General features: G+C 51.6%; 7 protein-coding genes across 7 annotated transcripts; 2 read left to right on the top strand and 5 right to left on the bottom strand.

Annotated features, from left to right (window-relative positions):
* Positions 1-239: 239 nt before the first annotated feature.
* Positions 240-1,123, top strand: his3 (imidazoleglycerol-phosphate dehydratase HIS3; the record flags this gene model as incomplete). Its single annotated transcript, XM_058469726.1, has 2 exons — positions 240-530; positions 707-1,123. The coding sequence occupies 2 exons, from the start codon at positions 240-242 to the stop codon at positions 1,121-1,123; spliced, it is 708 nt and encodes a 235-aa protein (XP_058335757.1).
* A 270-nt stretch (positions 1,124-1,393) lies between these two features.
* Positions 1,394-2,128, bottom strand: N7468_000428 (uncharacterized protein; the record flags this gene model as incomplete). The annotated part of the gene is made up of 2 exons (XM_058469725.1): positions 1,394-1,707; positions 1,798-2,128. The coding sequence occupies 2 exons, from the start codon at positions 2,126-2,128 to the stop codon at positions 1,394-1,396; spliced, it is 645 nt and encodes a 214-aa protein (XP_058335756.1).
* Positions 2,129-3,252: 1,124 nt separating this feature from the next.
* Positions 3,253-4,444, bottom strand: N7468_000427 (glycosyltransferase family 32 protein; the record flags this gene model as incomplete). The annotated part of the gene is made up of 3 exons (XM_058469724.1): positions 3,253-3,900; positions 3,954-4,109; positions 4,166-4,444. 3 exons carry the CDS (start codon positions 4,442-4,444, stop codon positions 3,253-3,255), a joined length of 1,083 nt encoding a protein of 360 aa, XP_058335755.1.
* A 2,097-nt stretch (positions 4,445-6,541) lies between these two features.
* Positions 6,542-6,730, bottom strand: N7468_000426 (uncharacterized protein; the record flags this gene model as incomplete). The annotated part of the gene is made up of 1 exon (XM_058469723.1): positions 6,542-6,730. One exon carries the CDS (start codon positions 6,728-6,730, stop codon positions 6,542-6,544), a length of 189 nt encoding a protein of 62 aa, XP_058335754.1.
* A 2,499-nt stretch (positions 6,731-9,229) lies between these two features.
* derA (putative ER-associated proteolytic system protein Der1) lies at positions 9,230-9,970 on the bottom strand (the record flags this gene model as incomplete). The annotated part of the gene is made up of 1 exon (XM_058469722.1): positions 9,230-9,970. One exon carries the CDS (start codon positions 9,968-9,970, stop codon positions 9,230-9,232), a length of 741 nt encoding a protein of 246 aa, XP_058335753.1.
* A 477-nt stretch (positions 9,971-10,447) lies between these two features.
* On the top strand, positions 10,448-11,011 carry N7468_000424 (centromere protein Cse4; the record flags this gene model as incomplete). Its single annotated transcript, XM_058469721.1, has 2 exons — positions 10,448-10,601; positions 10,731-11,011. 2 exons carry the CDS (start codon positions 10,448-10,450, stop codon positions 11,009-11,011), a joined length of 435 nt encoding a protein of 144 aa, XP_058335752.1.
* A 1,443-nt stretch (positions 11,012-12,454) lies between these two features.
* N7468_000423 (uncharacterized protein) lies at positions 12,455-16,293 on the bottom strand (the record flags this gene model as incomplete). The annotated part of the gene is made up of 8 exons (XM_058469720.1): positions 12,455-13,296; positions 13,356-14,011; positions 14,061-14,176; positions 14,233-14,250; positions 14,301-14,411; positions 14,459-15,478; positions 15,540-16,156; positions 16,254-16,293. The coding sequence occupies 8 exons, from the start codon at positions 16,291-16,293 to the stop codon at positions 12,455-12,457; spliced, it is 3,420 nt and encodes a 1,139-aa protein (XP_058335751.1).
* Between the last annotated feature and the right edge of the window lie 99 nt (positions 16,294-16,392).

Genomic DNA, 16,392 nt, shown 5'->3' with positions numbered 1-16,392 from the left:
TGAAGATAAGAGAAAAAAAGGAGACAACCGAGAATATCGTAAACTTTTCTGGACCAGCCAGCGCAATGTTGTCAATCTAAACCACCAGACCCCGAGACCCCGAGGAGGAGCTCACGGATCAACGATTCTCCCGCGACTCAGATCCGCAGGAAAAGCAAGACTATCCATAACTTTGTATCAAAGCCGGGACTGCGCTCCGCCATCCACATTGCCCCCCCCCAAAAATTTCACAGCCCACCATGTCCCTACCAGCCCGTACCGCGGTCGTCTCCCGCGTCACCAACGAGACGAAAATCCAAGTCTCACTGTCCTTGGACGGCGGCATACTTCCCCCCTACGAGCCCTCCTCGCACTTCCCCGCCGCCACCCCGGAAGAAGCAGAGGCCGCAAAGAAAGGCATTGTGCCCCCCAAGGATGCCGCCCATGCTACCCAGTTCACCGCAACCCAGCAGATCACCGCACACACCGGAATTGGCTTCCTGGACCACATGCTGCATGCATTAGCAAAGCACTCGGGCTGGAGTCTGGCGGTTCGTGCTAAGGGCGATCTTATCAGTAGGTGTCCCGAGTCATGCAGTCAAACCATACCTCTCCGAAACCCCCAACCCGAACCCCAATCCCTCTTCACCCCCCTTCTCAGCACTGCCCCGAGTCAATTGGCCCCTCTTTCCCTTCTCATCTGCCGGAAATCAACTAACAAATGCAGTTGACGACCATCACACCACGGAAGACGTCTTCCTTGCCCTCGGCACAGCCTTTACCCAAGCGCTCGGCGCCCGCCAATCCCCTTACCCGCTTCGGCCGCGGCGATGCCCCCCTCGACGAAGCCCTCTCGTGGGCCGTCATCGATCTCTCCAGCCGGCCCTATGCGGTTATCGATCTGGGTTTCCGCCGCGAGAAGATCGGGGATCTGAGCACAGAGATGATCACACATGGGCTGGAGAGCTTTGCACAGGCAGCTGGTGTTACGCTCCACGTTGGATGTTCGTATGGAAGCAACGACCACCACCGTGCGGAGAGTGCGTTCAAGGCGTTGGCGGTTGCGGTGAGGACGGCTTGTTCAAGGCGGGTTGCGGGAGAGGTTGGGGCGGGGGATGTTGTTAGTACGAAGGGTGTATTGTAGAGCAGGCCTCTCATGGGAATGGAAAGGGGCGTGTATAGACCTAAAAGTTTGGGTGGTTATGTGAAATGATAGACATGTGCAATGTAAGAAACAAAAAAGGTTATTCATGATGGGACCGATCAAGATCGGTACTCGTATAGTATAGGTATTTGCTTCCATTTTAGGTCAACCTATTTCACCCGGCAACTTGAAACGTGAAGGCTACCAGGTCCCAGCCCTAACAGCCACTTCTGTACAACAGGAAAATCAAAAGCCAAAGCAAGTCCACCCTTACACCTTGACACCCAGCGCATCAACAGCCTTCTCCCAGTACGCCTTCCGCTCATCGGTAACAGATGTGCCTACGCAGTCACTAATATACTGCTGCCACCCGCTCTCAGAGCCCGTCTGCAGCGCAGAACGCACATTGGCCGAGCACTGCGTCGTCAGGAACCAAGCGCCCGAGCCAAAGTCGTAGGTCTCGTTGTCACGCAGCAGATCTAGCAGTGCGGCGGGATCGTTGGCGACTTGTGCGATCTTGGAGCTGAGAGCGGGGATGCTGGAGGCATATTTCTTGTTGAAAGCAGGGGATTGCATATTGCGGGCTGTTGGCATGATTAGATATTACAATCTCGACCGTGGCTTTATACTAGTGCCCAGTATGGCAGTATGCTCGGAGTAGAGGGAAAACTTACTGCCTTGTCCCGGCGTGCCGGGGAAGTGGTTCTTGTTGTACTTGAAGTCATCACTTTCGAAGGCCATAAGACTGAGGATGGCAGCTTGTTCGGCTTTCGAAGAGACCTTGTACGTCTGGAAAGACTGTGAGGCATACTTGGCTGCCGTTTTGGCGGTGGCACACTCGCCTTCCGCGGGTGGATTGGCGCAGGAGTTGGAGGAGGGGGCGAACTTCAGGATCTGGGCTTCCGTGACGGATGTGCCCCGGGCTGCGAGCCAGGGGATGGGGGATGCTGCTGAGAGCAGGGAGAGGGAAAGGATCAAGGTGGAGGTTACAGTTGAGTGCAGCATGATGGTTGTTCAACCGTGATGTCCAGGTGCTTTGATGAAAGGATCCAAGGTTGGAAAGATGTCAAAACAAGTTGTGGAAGAGTATAGCTAGCCGGTAACTATGTCCTTTGATGCAGAATAGGTAGGGTCGTGAAGAGGGTTAGACGTATAGATCACCGAAGGAAAGACACCAGGTTTATACCAGGAAACCTGCCTGGAGTAACTGGGAGAGGATGGCTGGAGAGGATCCAAGCATAGCAGAGGGCTGCTGGGCATACTTCGATTATAAACATGCATAATGGAATTGGGCGTGGACCATAGGGTTACAAAGGGGTAGAAGGAGGATTGCGGAGACCGTGGCATGTCAAGACCCCACAGCGAGTAATGGGCGCAGTGACTCGCCGGCAGCACTGAAGGTGAAACTCCTTTGTAGAAAGAAATCCTGGCAAAGAATGTGATTGTTCACGAATCAGATAGTGCAGAACGTAACTGCACCTTCATTGGCTGCCAGTGTAGAGTTTCAGCGAGGCTGAAACTGTGGTCAAGTCGCAGGACTGGAAGATCGACATTTGATGTTGCCTCATTGGGGAAATGAGTGGAGATCGGCGCCTGGGGTCGACGTTCGAGGGATGAGCAGTTTTCCATTCAACGTGAAGTATCCCGAGGCCTCATTTGCTCATGTCCTACAGTATTCGTCGTGTTGTTGCTACATTCTATCGGTGCCAGGCAGAATTTAAAGACGGTTGGCAGAATGTAAGCCATTGTTTCGTTATCTTCTCGAGATACCAGATCCACGATCGATATGCCCAAATTGCTCCCCTAACCCCAAGAATTGAACTCTAGCCGATTTACAAATTGACAAAAGCGTAGGTGAAATAGTAGAGGAATCCAGAGCAACAGGACGAGACGCTGCACGCTCGTCTCCAAAAGAATCCAGCAGTAAAACAGTCACCAAAAAAAAAGTGCTCCGGGTGAAAACATCCAGATCCCGCCACGGGATCGAGACACCATGCATGCGCTCATAAAACGAAAGACAAGAAGAACAGAAAGTAAAAAATAAATGCAGATGCAAAGATCGTGTCCAAGGCCGTATCGACGCACAACAGATACAATGAAATAGCGAATCGGAAGGGAAAAAAAAGTCCTTAGTCTTCACGGCGACCCAGTTCATATGAGGTCTCGATAGGCCCCCTGGCCTCCTCGTCTTCTTTGAAGCTTACTCGGCGAAAGAATGTAGGCACCATCCTCCGAGCCCGTCGAGTAGGCGAGGAGGAAGATCGAGGAGAGGTGACGATGGTGGGCACCTTGGAATAGCGGTAGCGATATTTGGCTCCCAGGAGCATAACGCGACCATATGTCCACCAGAGGCAGATGCCAACGACGCCCGCAAGAGCGAACCCGAGGAAGGTCAGGAACATCCAGTGTTGACCCATCCAGAAGATGAGGTGCGCATCCTTGCCGTGCCAGCTGTTGCCCTTGTGGTGGGTGAAGAAGCTCCAGGAGAACCGGTTGTACTCGTCTTGCATCAGGATGCGGACGCGACCTGCTTCACTGGGCCTGGTCTGCATGTATTCTTTCCAAATCACTGAAAGGAACAGTGGACCGGTAGTATACATGACAGTGATGTACGGGAGAAGCCAGCTGCGGTCATATTGCTGCAGCAATTCGATCGTACGGAGGAAGAATGGGTGCTGGGGGACCGAGCCCATTGCGTCGTTCGAAATTCCAGTGGGGACTGTTCGACGCACCCAGGCGGGATAGGCTAGGAGAGGGTCGAGGCGGCGATTGCATCCCTGGGACCTGTTAGCAATGTTCCAAGCAATGTGATTGCTCGCCAGACACGTACATCATCCAAATCAATGTAGGTTCCACCGTAGTAGGCCAGAACGAAGTATCTGATGGTATCGGCGCGCTGAATGGGGTACTTGTAGTTGTCGAAGGTCTCCAAGAACCAGGGATACTCCGCAGCAATAAACTCGCGCGACTTCTCGTTGGTCCACAGCTGAGGGGTAGATTAGCGATTGAACTTTAAAAGGACTACAGCATCGAGTGACTAACAATATATTCGTAGTCTGGGTGGAGATCAATGCAGCTTTGCTGGGCCTCGCGCCACACTTCGGGGATCGTCTCATTCTTATAAGTTTGGTGGATGATCTTGGGTATCACTTGCGGACGCGTCTCAATCAAGCTGGAATTGGGTGAAGGCAGCTCCGAACGGTGGATCGCGTCGGCAGAGGCATCTTCGAGAAGGAGGGAAAGGAGTGTGGAGACGCTGCGGATCAAGAGGGAGAGTATAAGGAGATTGACGAGAATGAAGATGATGAGACCGCGCCGCATGGTGGGAGCTGTGTGGACCCTAATCGCCAGGCGAGAAGCGGCTCTTCAATTGGGTTCTGTCGCGGGTGGGCTGGGGTGGTCGTTAAAATGTCGTATGGTTTAGAAAGAACGTCTCATGAACTCCGATGCGGAGTTGGGCAAGGGCGACGAAGCGAATCGGCTCGGCGATGCTCAAAGAGGTATTGAAAGGTTGAGATGTTCTTTTTACTTCCGTGAACACCTTTCAAGCCATGAATGGGGGGGGAAGTGGGATTTGATTTCGTGTTATTGATCTGAGAGAGGGACAGGGCGCAAAGAAAGGATTTGGGGTGATAGTGGGGAGAGCTCTTGTTTTAGAGCTCTTTTTGGTCTTTTTGTTATTTGAGGGATAAGAAATTCAGGGGAGCGGGATCAACATAAGGAGTGACAAAGTGGGGGAGAAGAATTGAAGGCTAAGGCCCAGAAAGGAGTGAATATTTGTAGAGAAAAGGTTGAGGGCGAAGCCGTTGGACCAGGGGGAGGATTACCGTACTCCGTACAGAAAGGGGCAAAAGCCGCGTCGAGCCTTCCCAACTGGGGATGGTACAAGTTGGGGCGTACGCAGTACGGACTTTCGCCTCTGGGGCTGGGGCCTCTGCTATCACTGGGCCTGGGGCTGTACTGCTGCTCTGTACCCTGGCTACGCCTCTTTTGTCTACGTTGGACCCAGACATGGTAAAGTTTAGAGGCTGAGGTACAGTGGCTGAAGGTCCCGTCAACCGTGGGGGCGCCCTGTGATTGGTGGAGCCTCGTATCCGGTGGGGGCAAATGGGGGCAAACCGCCCCCAAGCTGGCTCTGATTGGCTCGCCGCTTATTTCTCCTGAATTACGCGTGTCCCCACTGCGATTTGATTAACCTTTTCCGTTCGTGGTCATGCCTTCGTGTTCGCGCGGTATTCTGGCTGCCTACGAAATCCGATACCCCACTGGGTGTGCGGAGCAGAAAAGAGTGGATTTTGGTTGAGGTTAAACGGTAGGTGTTGACCGGTACGTCCCAAGCACTCCGTACGGAGTACGGAGGTCCATATCAAAAGAAACCGTGCAGTGGGTCCAAATAATTTACATTTCTTACTAGCTTCGTTTTACAATAGTTCGATAACCGAGCCTGCTACCCCTCCCCCCTGAATTTCTCCCTCTTCCCACCCACCCACCATTGTTCTATTGAACTATCATCAATCAATATGCCTACTACTGATACCGCTCAACGTGCCTTTGTTTTATCCTGTTTCACATTAGGAAAAACAACTTCTGAGATATCTGATTTACTCGGAATTCCGAAAAGCACAATACGTGATATTATATCTCGTGCGATGCAACGTGGTTTCGATCCTAATACTCGACCTCTAGAAGTCTGTGATGCGTTTATTATCAACGCTCCTCGTTCTGGTCGTCCGAAAAAACAGACAGCTGAAATAAAAGAGGTTGTTCTTGCTAAAGTACGCCTTGATCGTTATGGACGCGAAAAAACTTGTGCTGATATTGCCGGCGAGTTAAGTTCCGAAGGGAACGAGATCTCTGCGATGACGGTCTATCGGATCTTGAAATATGCTGGTCTTCGGAAGACAAAGCCGACTCGGAAACCTGGATTGACACAGAAAATGAAAAATGAACGGCTAGCCTGGTGTTTAGCACATCGACACTGGACTATTGAAGATTGGAAAAATGTTATTTGGTCGGATGAAACTTCTGTTATTCTACTTCACCGACGTGGAGGTTATCGAGTTTGGCGATCGAAAGATGAACGTTTTCTTCGAAGTGTTATTCGAGAACGATGGAAGGGATGTTCGGAGTTTATGTTTTGGGCATGTTTTACATATGATAAAGAAGGCCCTTGTCATTGTTGGACTCCTGAGACTGCTGCTGAAAAACGTGAAGCTGAAGTTTTGATTGAAGAGTGGAATCGTGAACTGGAGCCAATTTTGAAAGAAAATTGGGAACTCCAAAATGGTTTACGACGTTTAAACCTTCGTCAACTTCCTGGAAAACAGCCAACTTGGAAATTTAACAAAAAGACAGGTAAATTGACCCGCGAGAAGTCAAAGGGTGGGATTGATTGGTTTCGATATCATATGAAAATCCTTATCCCGAAACTTCTACCTTTTGCTCAAGAGTGTATGATTGAGCGTCCTGAAACAGTGGTTCAAGAAGATAAAGCTCCTTCTCATATCCATCATTATCAACAACGAGTTTTTGATATTGCAGGTGTTCAACGTCTTCTTTGGCCTGGAAATTCTCCTGATTTGAATGCAATTGAACCTTGTTGGCCATGGATGAAAAGATATACTACCAAGAAAGGTGCACCAAAATCGCGTTCGGAGGCAATTAAAGCGTGGGAACAAGCTTGGAAAGATTTGCCACAAGAAAATATCCAGACATGGATTGAGCGCTTGCCAAGGCATATTGAGGAGATTATTAGACTGGAAGGGGGAAATGAATATTTGGAAGGCCGATACAAGGAAAATAACCACTAGTCTAGATTAGGGTTAGTTTCAATATGAGATGCACGGTTTCTTTTGATATGGACCTCCGTACGGGATTAAGCAATGTGATAGTCCGATTAACTAGCTGCCTATAATTAAAAATAGATTATGCATCGGCAAGCTTTCGCCCGCTTGGGGCCTATTACTACTTTCAGTAAGCCATTTCGATGTGTCCTTGGATTGTGCCCCTGTGGCTAATGAAAAAAAAAGCCCACAACTGGTTAATTCTGCCTCTTCTCTGCACAGGTCCGACCGACATTCCCAGAGGTGGAGGTCTACGGAGTATACCTCAGAGTCCATGTGTTTCTCTGGCACCCGAGATACGCGAGGTATTTGAGTTACCGCGCGACGCTAACCAACGCCGATACCCTTCTAGCGTCAAGGCTAGGGCATTCATGCTTTTGGGGACGTATAGTGGTGGGCCTGAGACAGTGTTATCGAATTTCTAGACTGAAACGATCTTAATGCTTATAATGCAATGGAGTGGGGGCGTACCCTCCCAATGGTGTTCGGGTGCAGGGGCGTAGGATCCAATGCTTAGCCGAAAATCGCTCCTAGAAGCGACCAGGTCTACCCGGCTAACGGGGAGAGTACACTGTCTCTCCCGGCTGGTTTCACCACGTAGTCCCTCTGGTCAAGAGCCCATATCATGTACGAGTACTCCATACGGGACTTGATACCTAGTGTAAAAATGTCGCAAGGGCCGCGCAAGTTACAGTAGAGCGATGAAAAGACAGGCGTATTCGTATCACTACACTATACGGAGTAATAGGCGCCGCCCGTTAGCCTTTGTGTGGTTCCACTGCACTAGGGCCCATTCTCCCACAGCCTGTAAACCGAGGCAGCAATTGCGGTATGTACACTTGTCCATGGTTCGACCGCGTCAGCACCTGGTAGATCGCCCGCAATTTTGCTTTCAACAGTGGTTCTACGGGGTCGTCTACCAATCCATGCAATGCAATGGACATGGGGGAAAGTGACTGGAAACGCTTCACTGCCCCTCCACATGACGACGCCAACCCACATTGGAACCCCTCTGAGAAAGCCAGTGACATGCTCCCGCGTTTTCATTTGCCCCCCCCCCTCTGTTATCTACCCACGTCTGCTTTGTACTAAGCGAAAAGCATTCGGGGCAATTAAAAGGCATACGCCACAGCGCTACCACGCCAATGGCCACGTTATCGCTGACAAGTCCGGTGCGATTCCATGAGCCGGCAAAAAATCCGACATTCCCAATTTGGAAACTAGGGAATCCAGGAAGCTCACTTCGCCGTGAAAGTCGATGGGGTACAGAGTACTCCGTAGATGTGAAGGCAAAACCCTGGTCCGCCCGTCTCCAGACTATCATCCTTCTCTCCAGAATTGCACAATTCCCCAGCAGGCGACGATCGGCAAAGAGGGACGGGAGTGACGTGAGTGGCCATTGCAATCACCGTTCCTAAGCTGGTTGACACAGCGTTGATCGATGTTGTTGGGGTGACACTTTTCTTGACTGTATTGTCGGAGCCGATAACTTCTCCTCTATCGCACCAAAGATAGCACAACTCGCATGAGAACCTTGGAGGGGATCCACCGGTAGATAGCGAGCCCTGTAGGAATCAGTCCCTAGGAATTGCCCAATTGAGCCCATCTTTTGCGACCGGGTTTTCTGACCGGGGCGGTTTCAGCACAGACGGGGCCGATCGTGGATCGTAGCTACTGTGACATAGCGTGGATGCCCGATGTGGTAGTTCAAGCACTTATCGCTGCACTTGCGATAAACACTGCCTCGTCTCACTGGTCTCACTGCGTACGGTCGTACTACGGTGACTTGGTCGGCTACTTTTGACGGGTCGAGGGGGCTATTTGGGCATGGTGGGTGTTTGCGCAGACCGCATTGGCTGCTTTGTTGCAGGGATATGGTTTGATCGGAAGAAAACATTTTGGGTATCTATCGCTATAACATGCTAAGAAATGATGCAAGGTCTTAAAACTCCAATCCCTTGTTAGGACAGGGTGGCACAGCAGTCGAATGATTTTTACTTGGGCCAAGGTCTATATTCTCATGCCGGAGCCCAAACCAATCGTATTGGTCGCTTCTCACCGCAGCAGTAATCATGCAACGATCGTCCTCGCGCAACTCAAGCACTCCCTGGTGATAGTCCTGGGCCCGCACACAAACCACGAATGATCTCCGTGCCCCGACGAATGGCGAAGGAAGGCGCAGGGTATTTGAAGCTCGACTGAGGGCAATTTTGAATATGGCGACAGCGAGTTCGGGTTGCTAACCGTTCGACCAAGGGAGCGCTCATCGCACATCTGGTGCCGCGGCCGCCGCAAACTCTTGATTGACGTTCGTGGCATCAGTCGGCCGGGCTTCCGGCGCGGATTCGAAGATACGGCGCCACCACTGCGGCGGATCAAGAGGCCGATGGCCACCGTGCAGAGACGGGTAGACGTCATTGAAGAAATACCAGATATGACCCACGACAACACCGCAGATCTCATCCTTTGGCACCGTGCGATGCATGAACGCAGTGAACCCCATAAGCACCCAAGGTAGGTATGGAGCGGTGAAAACGAGCAGGCCGAGGAAGCTTAGACGAGTATCCGGGTTACGGCGGGCCCAGATATAAACCAGGCTTGAAGAGAGGGCGGAGCCGAGGAATGGGAGAGAGAGGAACGGCGAGATTATGAGGAGCGAAGACATGGCGTAGGCCATCAACCAGGCAAACTGGGCTGGCGAGCGGCCAGAAGATTCCTCCAGCAGGCGCGAGTAGCGCTGGAGGAAGAAGACATGGAAGATAAGATCGAGATTGAGCGGGCCAAAATACAGGAAGGTGCTGATCAGCCGCCAGTATTGTGATTTGACGTATACTGAGCGAAAGCTATAGAAGAGCTGGAATGGAGTCACGATGTTACAGTGCACGAGCACCGAAGTCGCCACGGTGGCTGCTGTCCACCAGCGGGTCACTGGAGGCATTTCGTAAAACCATTGCTCCAGCGGAAGACCCATCTGGTCGCCGTTGTTCTCGAAGAGAGCAGCCATATTGAAGGAAAGCCAGTGGGGGAAGGAGGATAGCCAGCAGCAACCGTTGATACCAGATCAGCAGATAAAGAATCCAGATAGCCACCGATAACATACTGGCCACTTTATCAAATATCACGTGATTATATACGCGTGCGCGTCGGGGAAAATCGAGGAGGCTGGCGCCGCTAAGACCAATTAGTTCATATGGCAACCTCCCAGCCTCCCTTGAATATTCTTCGTGTGCGCTTCTTCCTGCTCTATTGATCCAAAGATCGCGGTTTCGCCTCCCACTACTGACGCTCCTTATCTGTGCGCCCTTATTGCCTTACTGCCTGGGTGTATCCCTCGACACTCTTCGCAGAAAAAAAAACAGCAACCACCAATTATCCTGTCAAGTTGAATCAATTGAGCTCGGTAACCCACTAAGCAAGGACGCTCCCCGCCAGCGCCAGCTTACTGCGCCAATATCACCAATTCGACCTTCCCCCCGCCAGGATGGCCACCAAAACAGCAACAAAGTTAGCCGGGAGTCCCGCGCAAAAGCGCAAGCGTGGACCAACAGCATCGTCACCAAATAAGGCGCGCAAGTCAACAGAAAATAAAACGACCTCCGCAAAGGCTGCAGGAAAGCGACCATCCAACGTCCAGCGTACGTATCTAGTGAATAAGCGCTCCCGGCCCCTCATCCATGAAACCGCACACGATGGGCCCCTGGCGCCCGGCGCAAACACAACGCATAATCTTTCCGGTTACAGATGCTAACAATGATTCGCAACAGCCGGCGACCCAGCACCTACAGGCAAACGCCGCCGCTACAAGCCCGGGACTGTAGCGCTTAAAGAAATTCGCCGCTACCAGCGCTCATACGACTTACTGATCGCGAAACTCCCCTTCGCTCGCCTCGTCCGCGAAGTCGCACTGGACCTCCTCCCGCCGACGTCGGCTCCGAGCTGCGCTGGCAGTCACACGCTATCCAGGCGCTGCAAGAAGCCGCCGAGGCATTCATGGTACATCTATTTGAAGACACGAACCTCTGCGCGCTACATGCGAAGCGTGTGACTATCATGCAGAAGGACATCCAGCTTGCACGGCGGATAAGAGGTGTGTGGGGAGGACTCGGTTGAGCGAGGCCGTCCTTATTGCGAGTGTAAAGCTTAAGTAGTACGAGCGAGCTTTTAATCTGAACGTGGGATCTGCCGTGGTTCGCGACAACGGGCTTAATGGGTTACGCGCATATTTACCCCGCGCACCGGGCTGTTCTGGGGCTTTTATCTATACTGCCGGCGTCCATGGAATGGAGTTCATTTGGGAGGAGTTGTGCTTGGGTTCTGCTTTATCTCTGAATTTCTTATTCGAGATGCTCCTGACCGTCTGGCGTTGATGCTGCTAGGGGCTCTTTATACCAGGCATTTGTCCATTAGCGTGGAAGTTGGTGGTGTTGCCCTTTCGCCATAAGTTGTGGGGGAGAGACATCTCATGCTATCAATGGTGTCAACCTGTTTCAAGGATCTACTTCTAATGCCACAGCATTTGATATGCTGGAGTTTTCGTGCGGATTATCGTCAACCTTTAATGCTTCCTCCTAGTCCTTGTCCTCTTCCAAAACTGGGTATACCTTGCAACCCTTCAAGTCAACCATTCCTGATCTCGGGCTCCCACTCTCGGAATATCTTTAGCAGTATTCTCTGTTCAAACCACCATCGAGCATACACCAAAATGTGAAGCATCACCTTGAGAGATGGACCAAGTAGGGACATTGATCTGGATTCCGAGTCAGTATCACTAGTAATGAAACATCATTGGCTCCCTTTCGTAATCTAAAGGATTTCAAATTCCATCTTGAAATTCACGGATCTCTCAAATTCTTAGCAGAGACAGAAGTCGAAAATATGATCTAGCCTCCTCAAATAAGCCTAGTAGGGCTCTATCGCTTAGATCACGAGTCGTTGGACGTGGAATGCACGAAAACCGGGCGGTATGTCATGCCCCAATCTACTATGCTATTCGTGGATTATCTCTGGCTGCGCTCAGGAACGACTTGAGCATGTGCAATGACCCCAAAATATATCGTAACTTCGTGCTGCAATAAAGATACTCGCCTCGCTAGGATTCACGATAGTTTAAATAAAGTATAAGGCACTTTAAGCAATCCTCAACAATCCTCGGGGCCTCCGTATTTACTCCTGGGTGAAAACCCTACGGTAATTCCCTTTACTGGACATCGGGAAGCTTTGAGGCATCAATCAGCTACAAGTTAAAGATGGTAGTCTCTTTGATTCATTCGTCAAGTGAGATCCATCGACCCCATATCATGCAATCGCAGTATAGATACTAAGTAAATAACCAAAACGCCTTCTCGCTATCTCCATGAATGGTATCGTAAACGAAGCGCCAGCCCAAGCAAAATGCCGAAAGTAATAGGAACTATAGAAACAAGGAGAAGAGCATCCAGTCATGACAGAACACCCAATGATCTCTACTTGGGCAGAAGAGTTCCAGTAATTAAGCAGACCGCTTCAAATCCGGCGGCAGCCCCATGATAAGCCGCTGCCCTTCATCGCGTACACCACGCGCCTCCTCGCCCTTACCTTGTCGCTCGAGCGTATCGGCAAGCATTTCGTCCGTAACACTAGCCCACAGGCGGTCGTTCGCGCGCTTGGCCATAGCGCGGCCTGCGCGGGCGCTCTTTTCGGCTTGTTCGCCGACCACGCCGCGGAAATACTTCCAGCTCATGAAGGTCAGGGTCATGCAGGTGATCTGGCTGTTGCTGATTGCGGTAGCGGACTGTAAGGCCTGCTGGAGATGCTGCTTTGTCTGAATGGTGGAATCGGTGTGGACGGTTGCGCAGATCAGGAAGTAGGCAGCTTGGATGTACTTGTTTGGGCTGTGCTGGCAGAAGGTATCGAGTTTTTCGAGGATGGTGGGGAGTTGGGAGTGGGATGGGTGGGCGGGGTCACGGATTATAAGGATGGTGTTGAGGGCTGCGAGAATACATGTATCGCGGCAGGGGTCGTTGCGGGAGGTTTTACTGGCCGTTGGGGAAAGGGAGAGTAGAGGCGATTGGAAGATTTTCAGCGCAGCCGCGAGATCCCCTGTGGCTTGGGCGATGGTTCCGGCAGCGTATTCCATCAAGCACTCGATTGGCGTACAGTTGATTGGGCCAATATCATGCATCGCTTGGCGGAGCTCCTTGAGGGTTTGGCTTGCTAGATCCCAGTCGGTCCGGGAACAGGCGAGAAAGACTCGCTGTAGCAAAAAGTTGCAGTATAGAGAACGGCGCCATTCAACTCGTTTCGCTGCGGTGACCATTGACTCTGAAATCTCCTGTGGGGATGTGAAGGAACCTGCGTTATGATGGTTAGCGGCGGGAAGCTAAGAGGTTAAATGTGCGCAAACTACATACCTTGAACCATTCGTAACCCTTCGTCCAGGTACTTCTCTGCTTTTCGACCGTCGTGGGAGTTCTTGGCACTCAAAGTGACAGAGCTCAAGAAGTAGGAAAGGGCATAGAGATCATGCTGAGGAAGCCAGGTAAAGCTCAAAAACAGCGTCCCATTCTCAACCTGAAGAATATCTCCAGTATCCATCGAAGAAGGCCCTGGGGGAGATTTACCATTAAGCGGAACGGAAAAGGACCCGTCTTGGCGCCAAATAGGATCATTGAGCGTCTGATCTATCATGTCCTGCATAGCCTTCAGCTTTTGTGAAGAACTATTGATGTCGTACTCGAGAACACTGCAGCAGATGTCTACCATCTGTATTAGAGTAACGAGTTGGGGTATATTGCGAAGTTCGTCATTGAGCTGATGACTTCGTGCTGAAGCAATGGCCCGCTGGGCTTGCTCGATAGCATCAGAACCTGAACCTTGCTGTAAATGGGCCAGCGCTTCGATAACGGCCGCCATTGCAGACACGGCCTTATCTGCATTACGACCAGACAAAGCTGTGATCTTGTTGAGATGCTGCAGAGCATGAAGGGTTTCTTGATGAGAAGAAGATGATAACGATAAAGATACTCGGAGAAAGCGAAAAGCATACTCCCAAGCCGTATGGCGGTACCTGTCTTCATTAGCTTTGACCATGGCGAGTGGATGCCAGAGATACATACGTTTCGACGTCTTGGATCATACCATCGATTGCCTTGAGCGAAGCCTTGGAGTTGGTCTTGTGGAGCATGCGTGCTAGTAGAAGCTGCATGCTGTACTTCAAATCCAACATACGATTCTTTAAAAAAAAGGTCAATACGTAAATGATAGGCGTCCATCGAGATCATTACTTACTCGTTCACAAAGATCAATCTATAGGATCATTAGCTGAAGCCCAGGGAGCGAAAGACTTTGAGACATACCCCTTTACTCAAGGCAGTTTCCGCTTCAATGTCGTTATCGGTTTCTTCAAATAGTGTTCGTGCATATCGGAGCCGTACAAGTGCTTCATGGCGGGGCGGTAATCGCCAGTTCTGAGGAAAATTAGCAGTGTTAAGAAGTAGGGATACTTTTGACTTACTTTTAATACGGCCTCCAAGCAACCCAGTCCCGTAGCAATTAACTTATAATACTGTTCAACCTCCAAGTGATCATTTGCTAATGCTGTTATGCTCCCTAGACTGTGTGCAGCATTAAGATACTCATCAGCTAGAGACAATAGTAAAACCTGGTAGTCAACCGGAGGTTTACTAGGCTTAGCGGCCCTTTCGGCAGTCTGTTGACTAGTCTGCTTTTTCTGCTGCTGTTGCTTTTTAGGCTGCTTGGTCAAGTGTGCCTGAAACTCTTGAGATGGTGCCGGGACCATGATCTGAGGCGTGATCGGAGATGGAACAGGCCTCGAAACCATCGGAGTTGCCTTTGGAGTCTGCGGTGGTTTGGCAGCAGATAGTGCCCGCTTTGCTTCAACTTTCGGGGAAGGCTTAGGCTTGGCTGGGGTCTGGACTTGCATCTCAGGCTTAACAGGCTGGGATGGCTGGAGCTGGAAGCTAGATTGCCATGGAGTCGTTGACTTTCCACTGACAGAGGCTGCCTTTGGGGCGCCCGGAGCGCTCGGGGCGCTTGTTGAACTTGGGACACCTGGAGTCCCCGAGGCTTGTAAAGGAGCGGGGGCGGAGGGTGCAGTCTGGGATGGCTCAGCTGGAGAGGGCGATGCAGCAGACTGCGGGGGATTTTCTGGTGGGAGAGTCGGGGGAGCTTCAGAAATAGGTGGAAGATCATCCAAGACAGTCTCCGACAAGGCACTTGAATCGAATTGAGATGAGGTGAACCAGGAACGCGGCGCAGCGGGAAGAGGTGTTTGGACAAACAAATTGGCAGGGTTCACAAACAGATTAGCTGGATTGACAAACTCCTGCTGTGGCTCTGGAGGCGGCAGAGAAGGGGGGGGTGGCTGCGCTGGAGGTGGAGCAGGTTTAGTTTGCGGTTGAGGTGCTTGAATGGGAGGTTTTTGCGGGTCCTGGGAAACCTGAGGCGGGAGTGTCTGTTGTTGAGCGGGTGCTGTAGGAGCGGGCTGCTTCTGCTGCGTCTGCTGTTGCTTCTGCTGCATCTTCTGTTGTTTCTTTGGCGGTTGCGGCACCTGCGCTGGCTGCTGCAGAGGAGACTGCTGCTTCGGCAGAGCAGCCTGTGCAGGTGGTTGAATGTGCGGTTGGATTTGAGGATTTGACCGCAGTGGAGGTATCTGTGGGGGTATCTGGGCGGGTCTCTGAGCAGGCGACTGTTGCTGAGGTCGTGGTATTTGCCGCGGAGAAGGTTGTTGCGGCGGCTGTGACAACGGGACCGGAGACTCTTGCGCTCGGGGTAATTGAGGAGGTTCCTGGGGCTGCTGGGGTCTCGAAATTTGCGCAGAAGACCTCTGCGGCATTTGGAATATCTGAGCTGGGGATTGTAGTTGGGGTCGAGGGGCCTGGCTTGGAGATTGCTGTTGATGCCTCGGACGAGGGGATTGTTGCTGCTGTATGTGTTGCTGAGACATCAAAGGCGATTGTCGGTGTTGAGGTTGAATAAGGGGTGATGGCCTTTGCTGCTGGTGCGATTGAGGCTGCTGAGCTTGAAAGGCATGTTGCTGAGGCCGCGGACGAGGCGATTGCTGCTGTTGGAGCAAATGCGGGTGTGTCTGCGGGATCATCTGCGGAGAGGGCTGTAACGGGAGTTGCTGCTGCTGCTGGTGATGGAAGAGAGTTTGGGGTTGCTGTATAGACTGCTGGTGTTGTTGAGGATACTGTGGATATGACTGATAAGGCATCATTCCCGGATGATACATCTGAGGCTTGCCATAGCCATAAGGCGTCGGCGAAGGGGCAACACTGCTGGCATACAGTGGCTGGCCATGGCCGGATTGATATGGGTTGGGGACATATTGCGGATATTGACCGGAGTTGGGCGGTGGGAAGCTCATCGCCCCGACGTCCGAACTGTTCTGGCTGCTTTGGCTCTATCGCGCCCTGGGAAAGTGAC

Source organism: Penicillium chermesinum (genome assembly GCF_028974085.1).
Source record: "Penicillium chermesinum strain IBT 19713 chromosome Unknown utg000001l:1.0-1975020.0:1.0-1976611.0, whole genome shotgun sequence".
In the NCBI taxonomy this organism is placed as follows: domain Eukaryota; kingdom Fungi; phylum Ascomycota; class Eurotiomycetes; order Eurotiales; family Aspergillaceae; genus Penicillium; species Penicillium chermesinum.
This window is presented reverse-complemented; position numbering and strand designations above follow the sequence as displayed.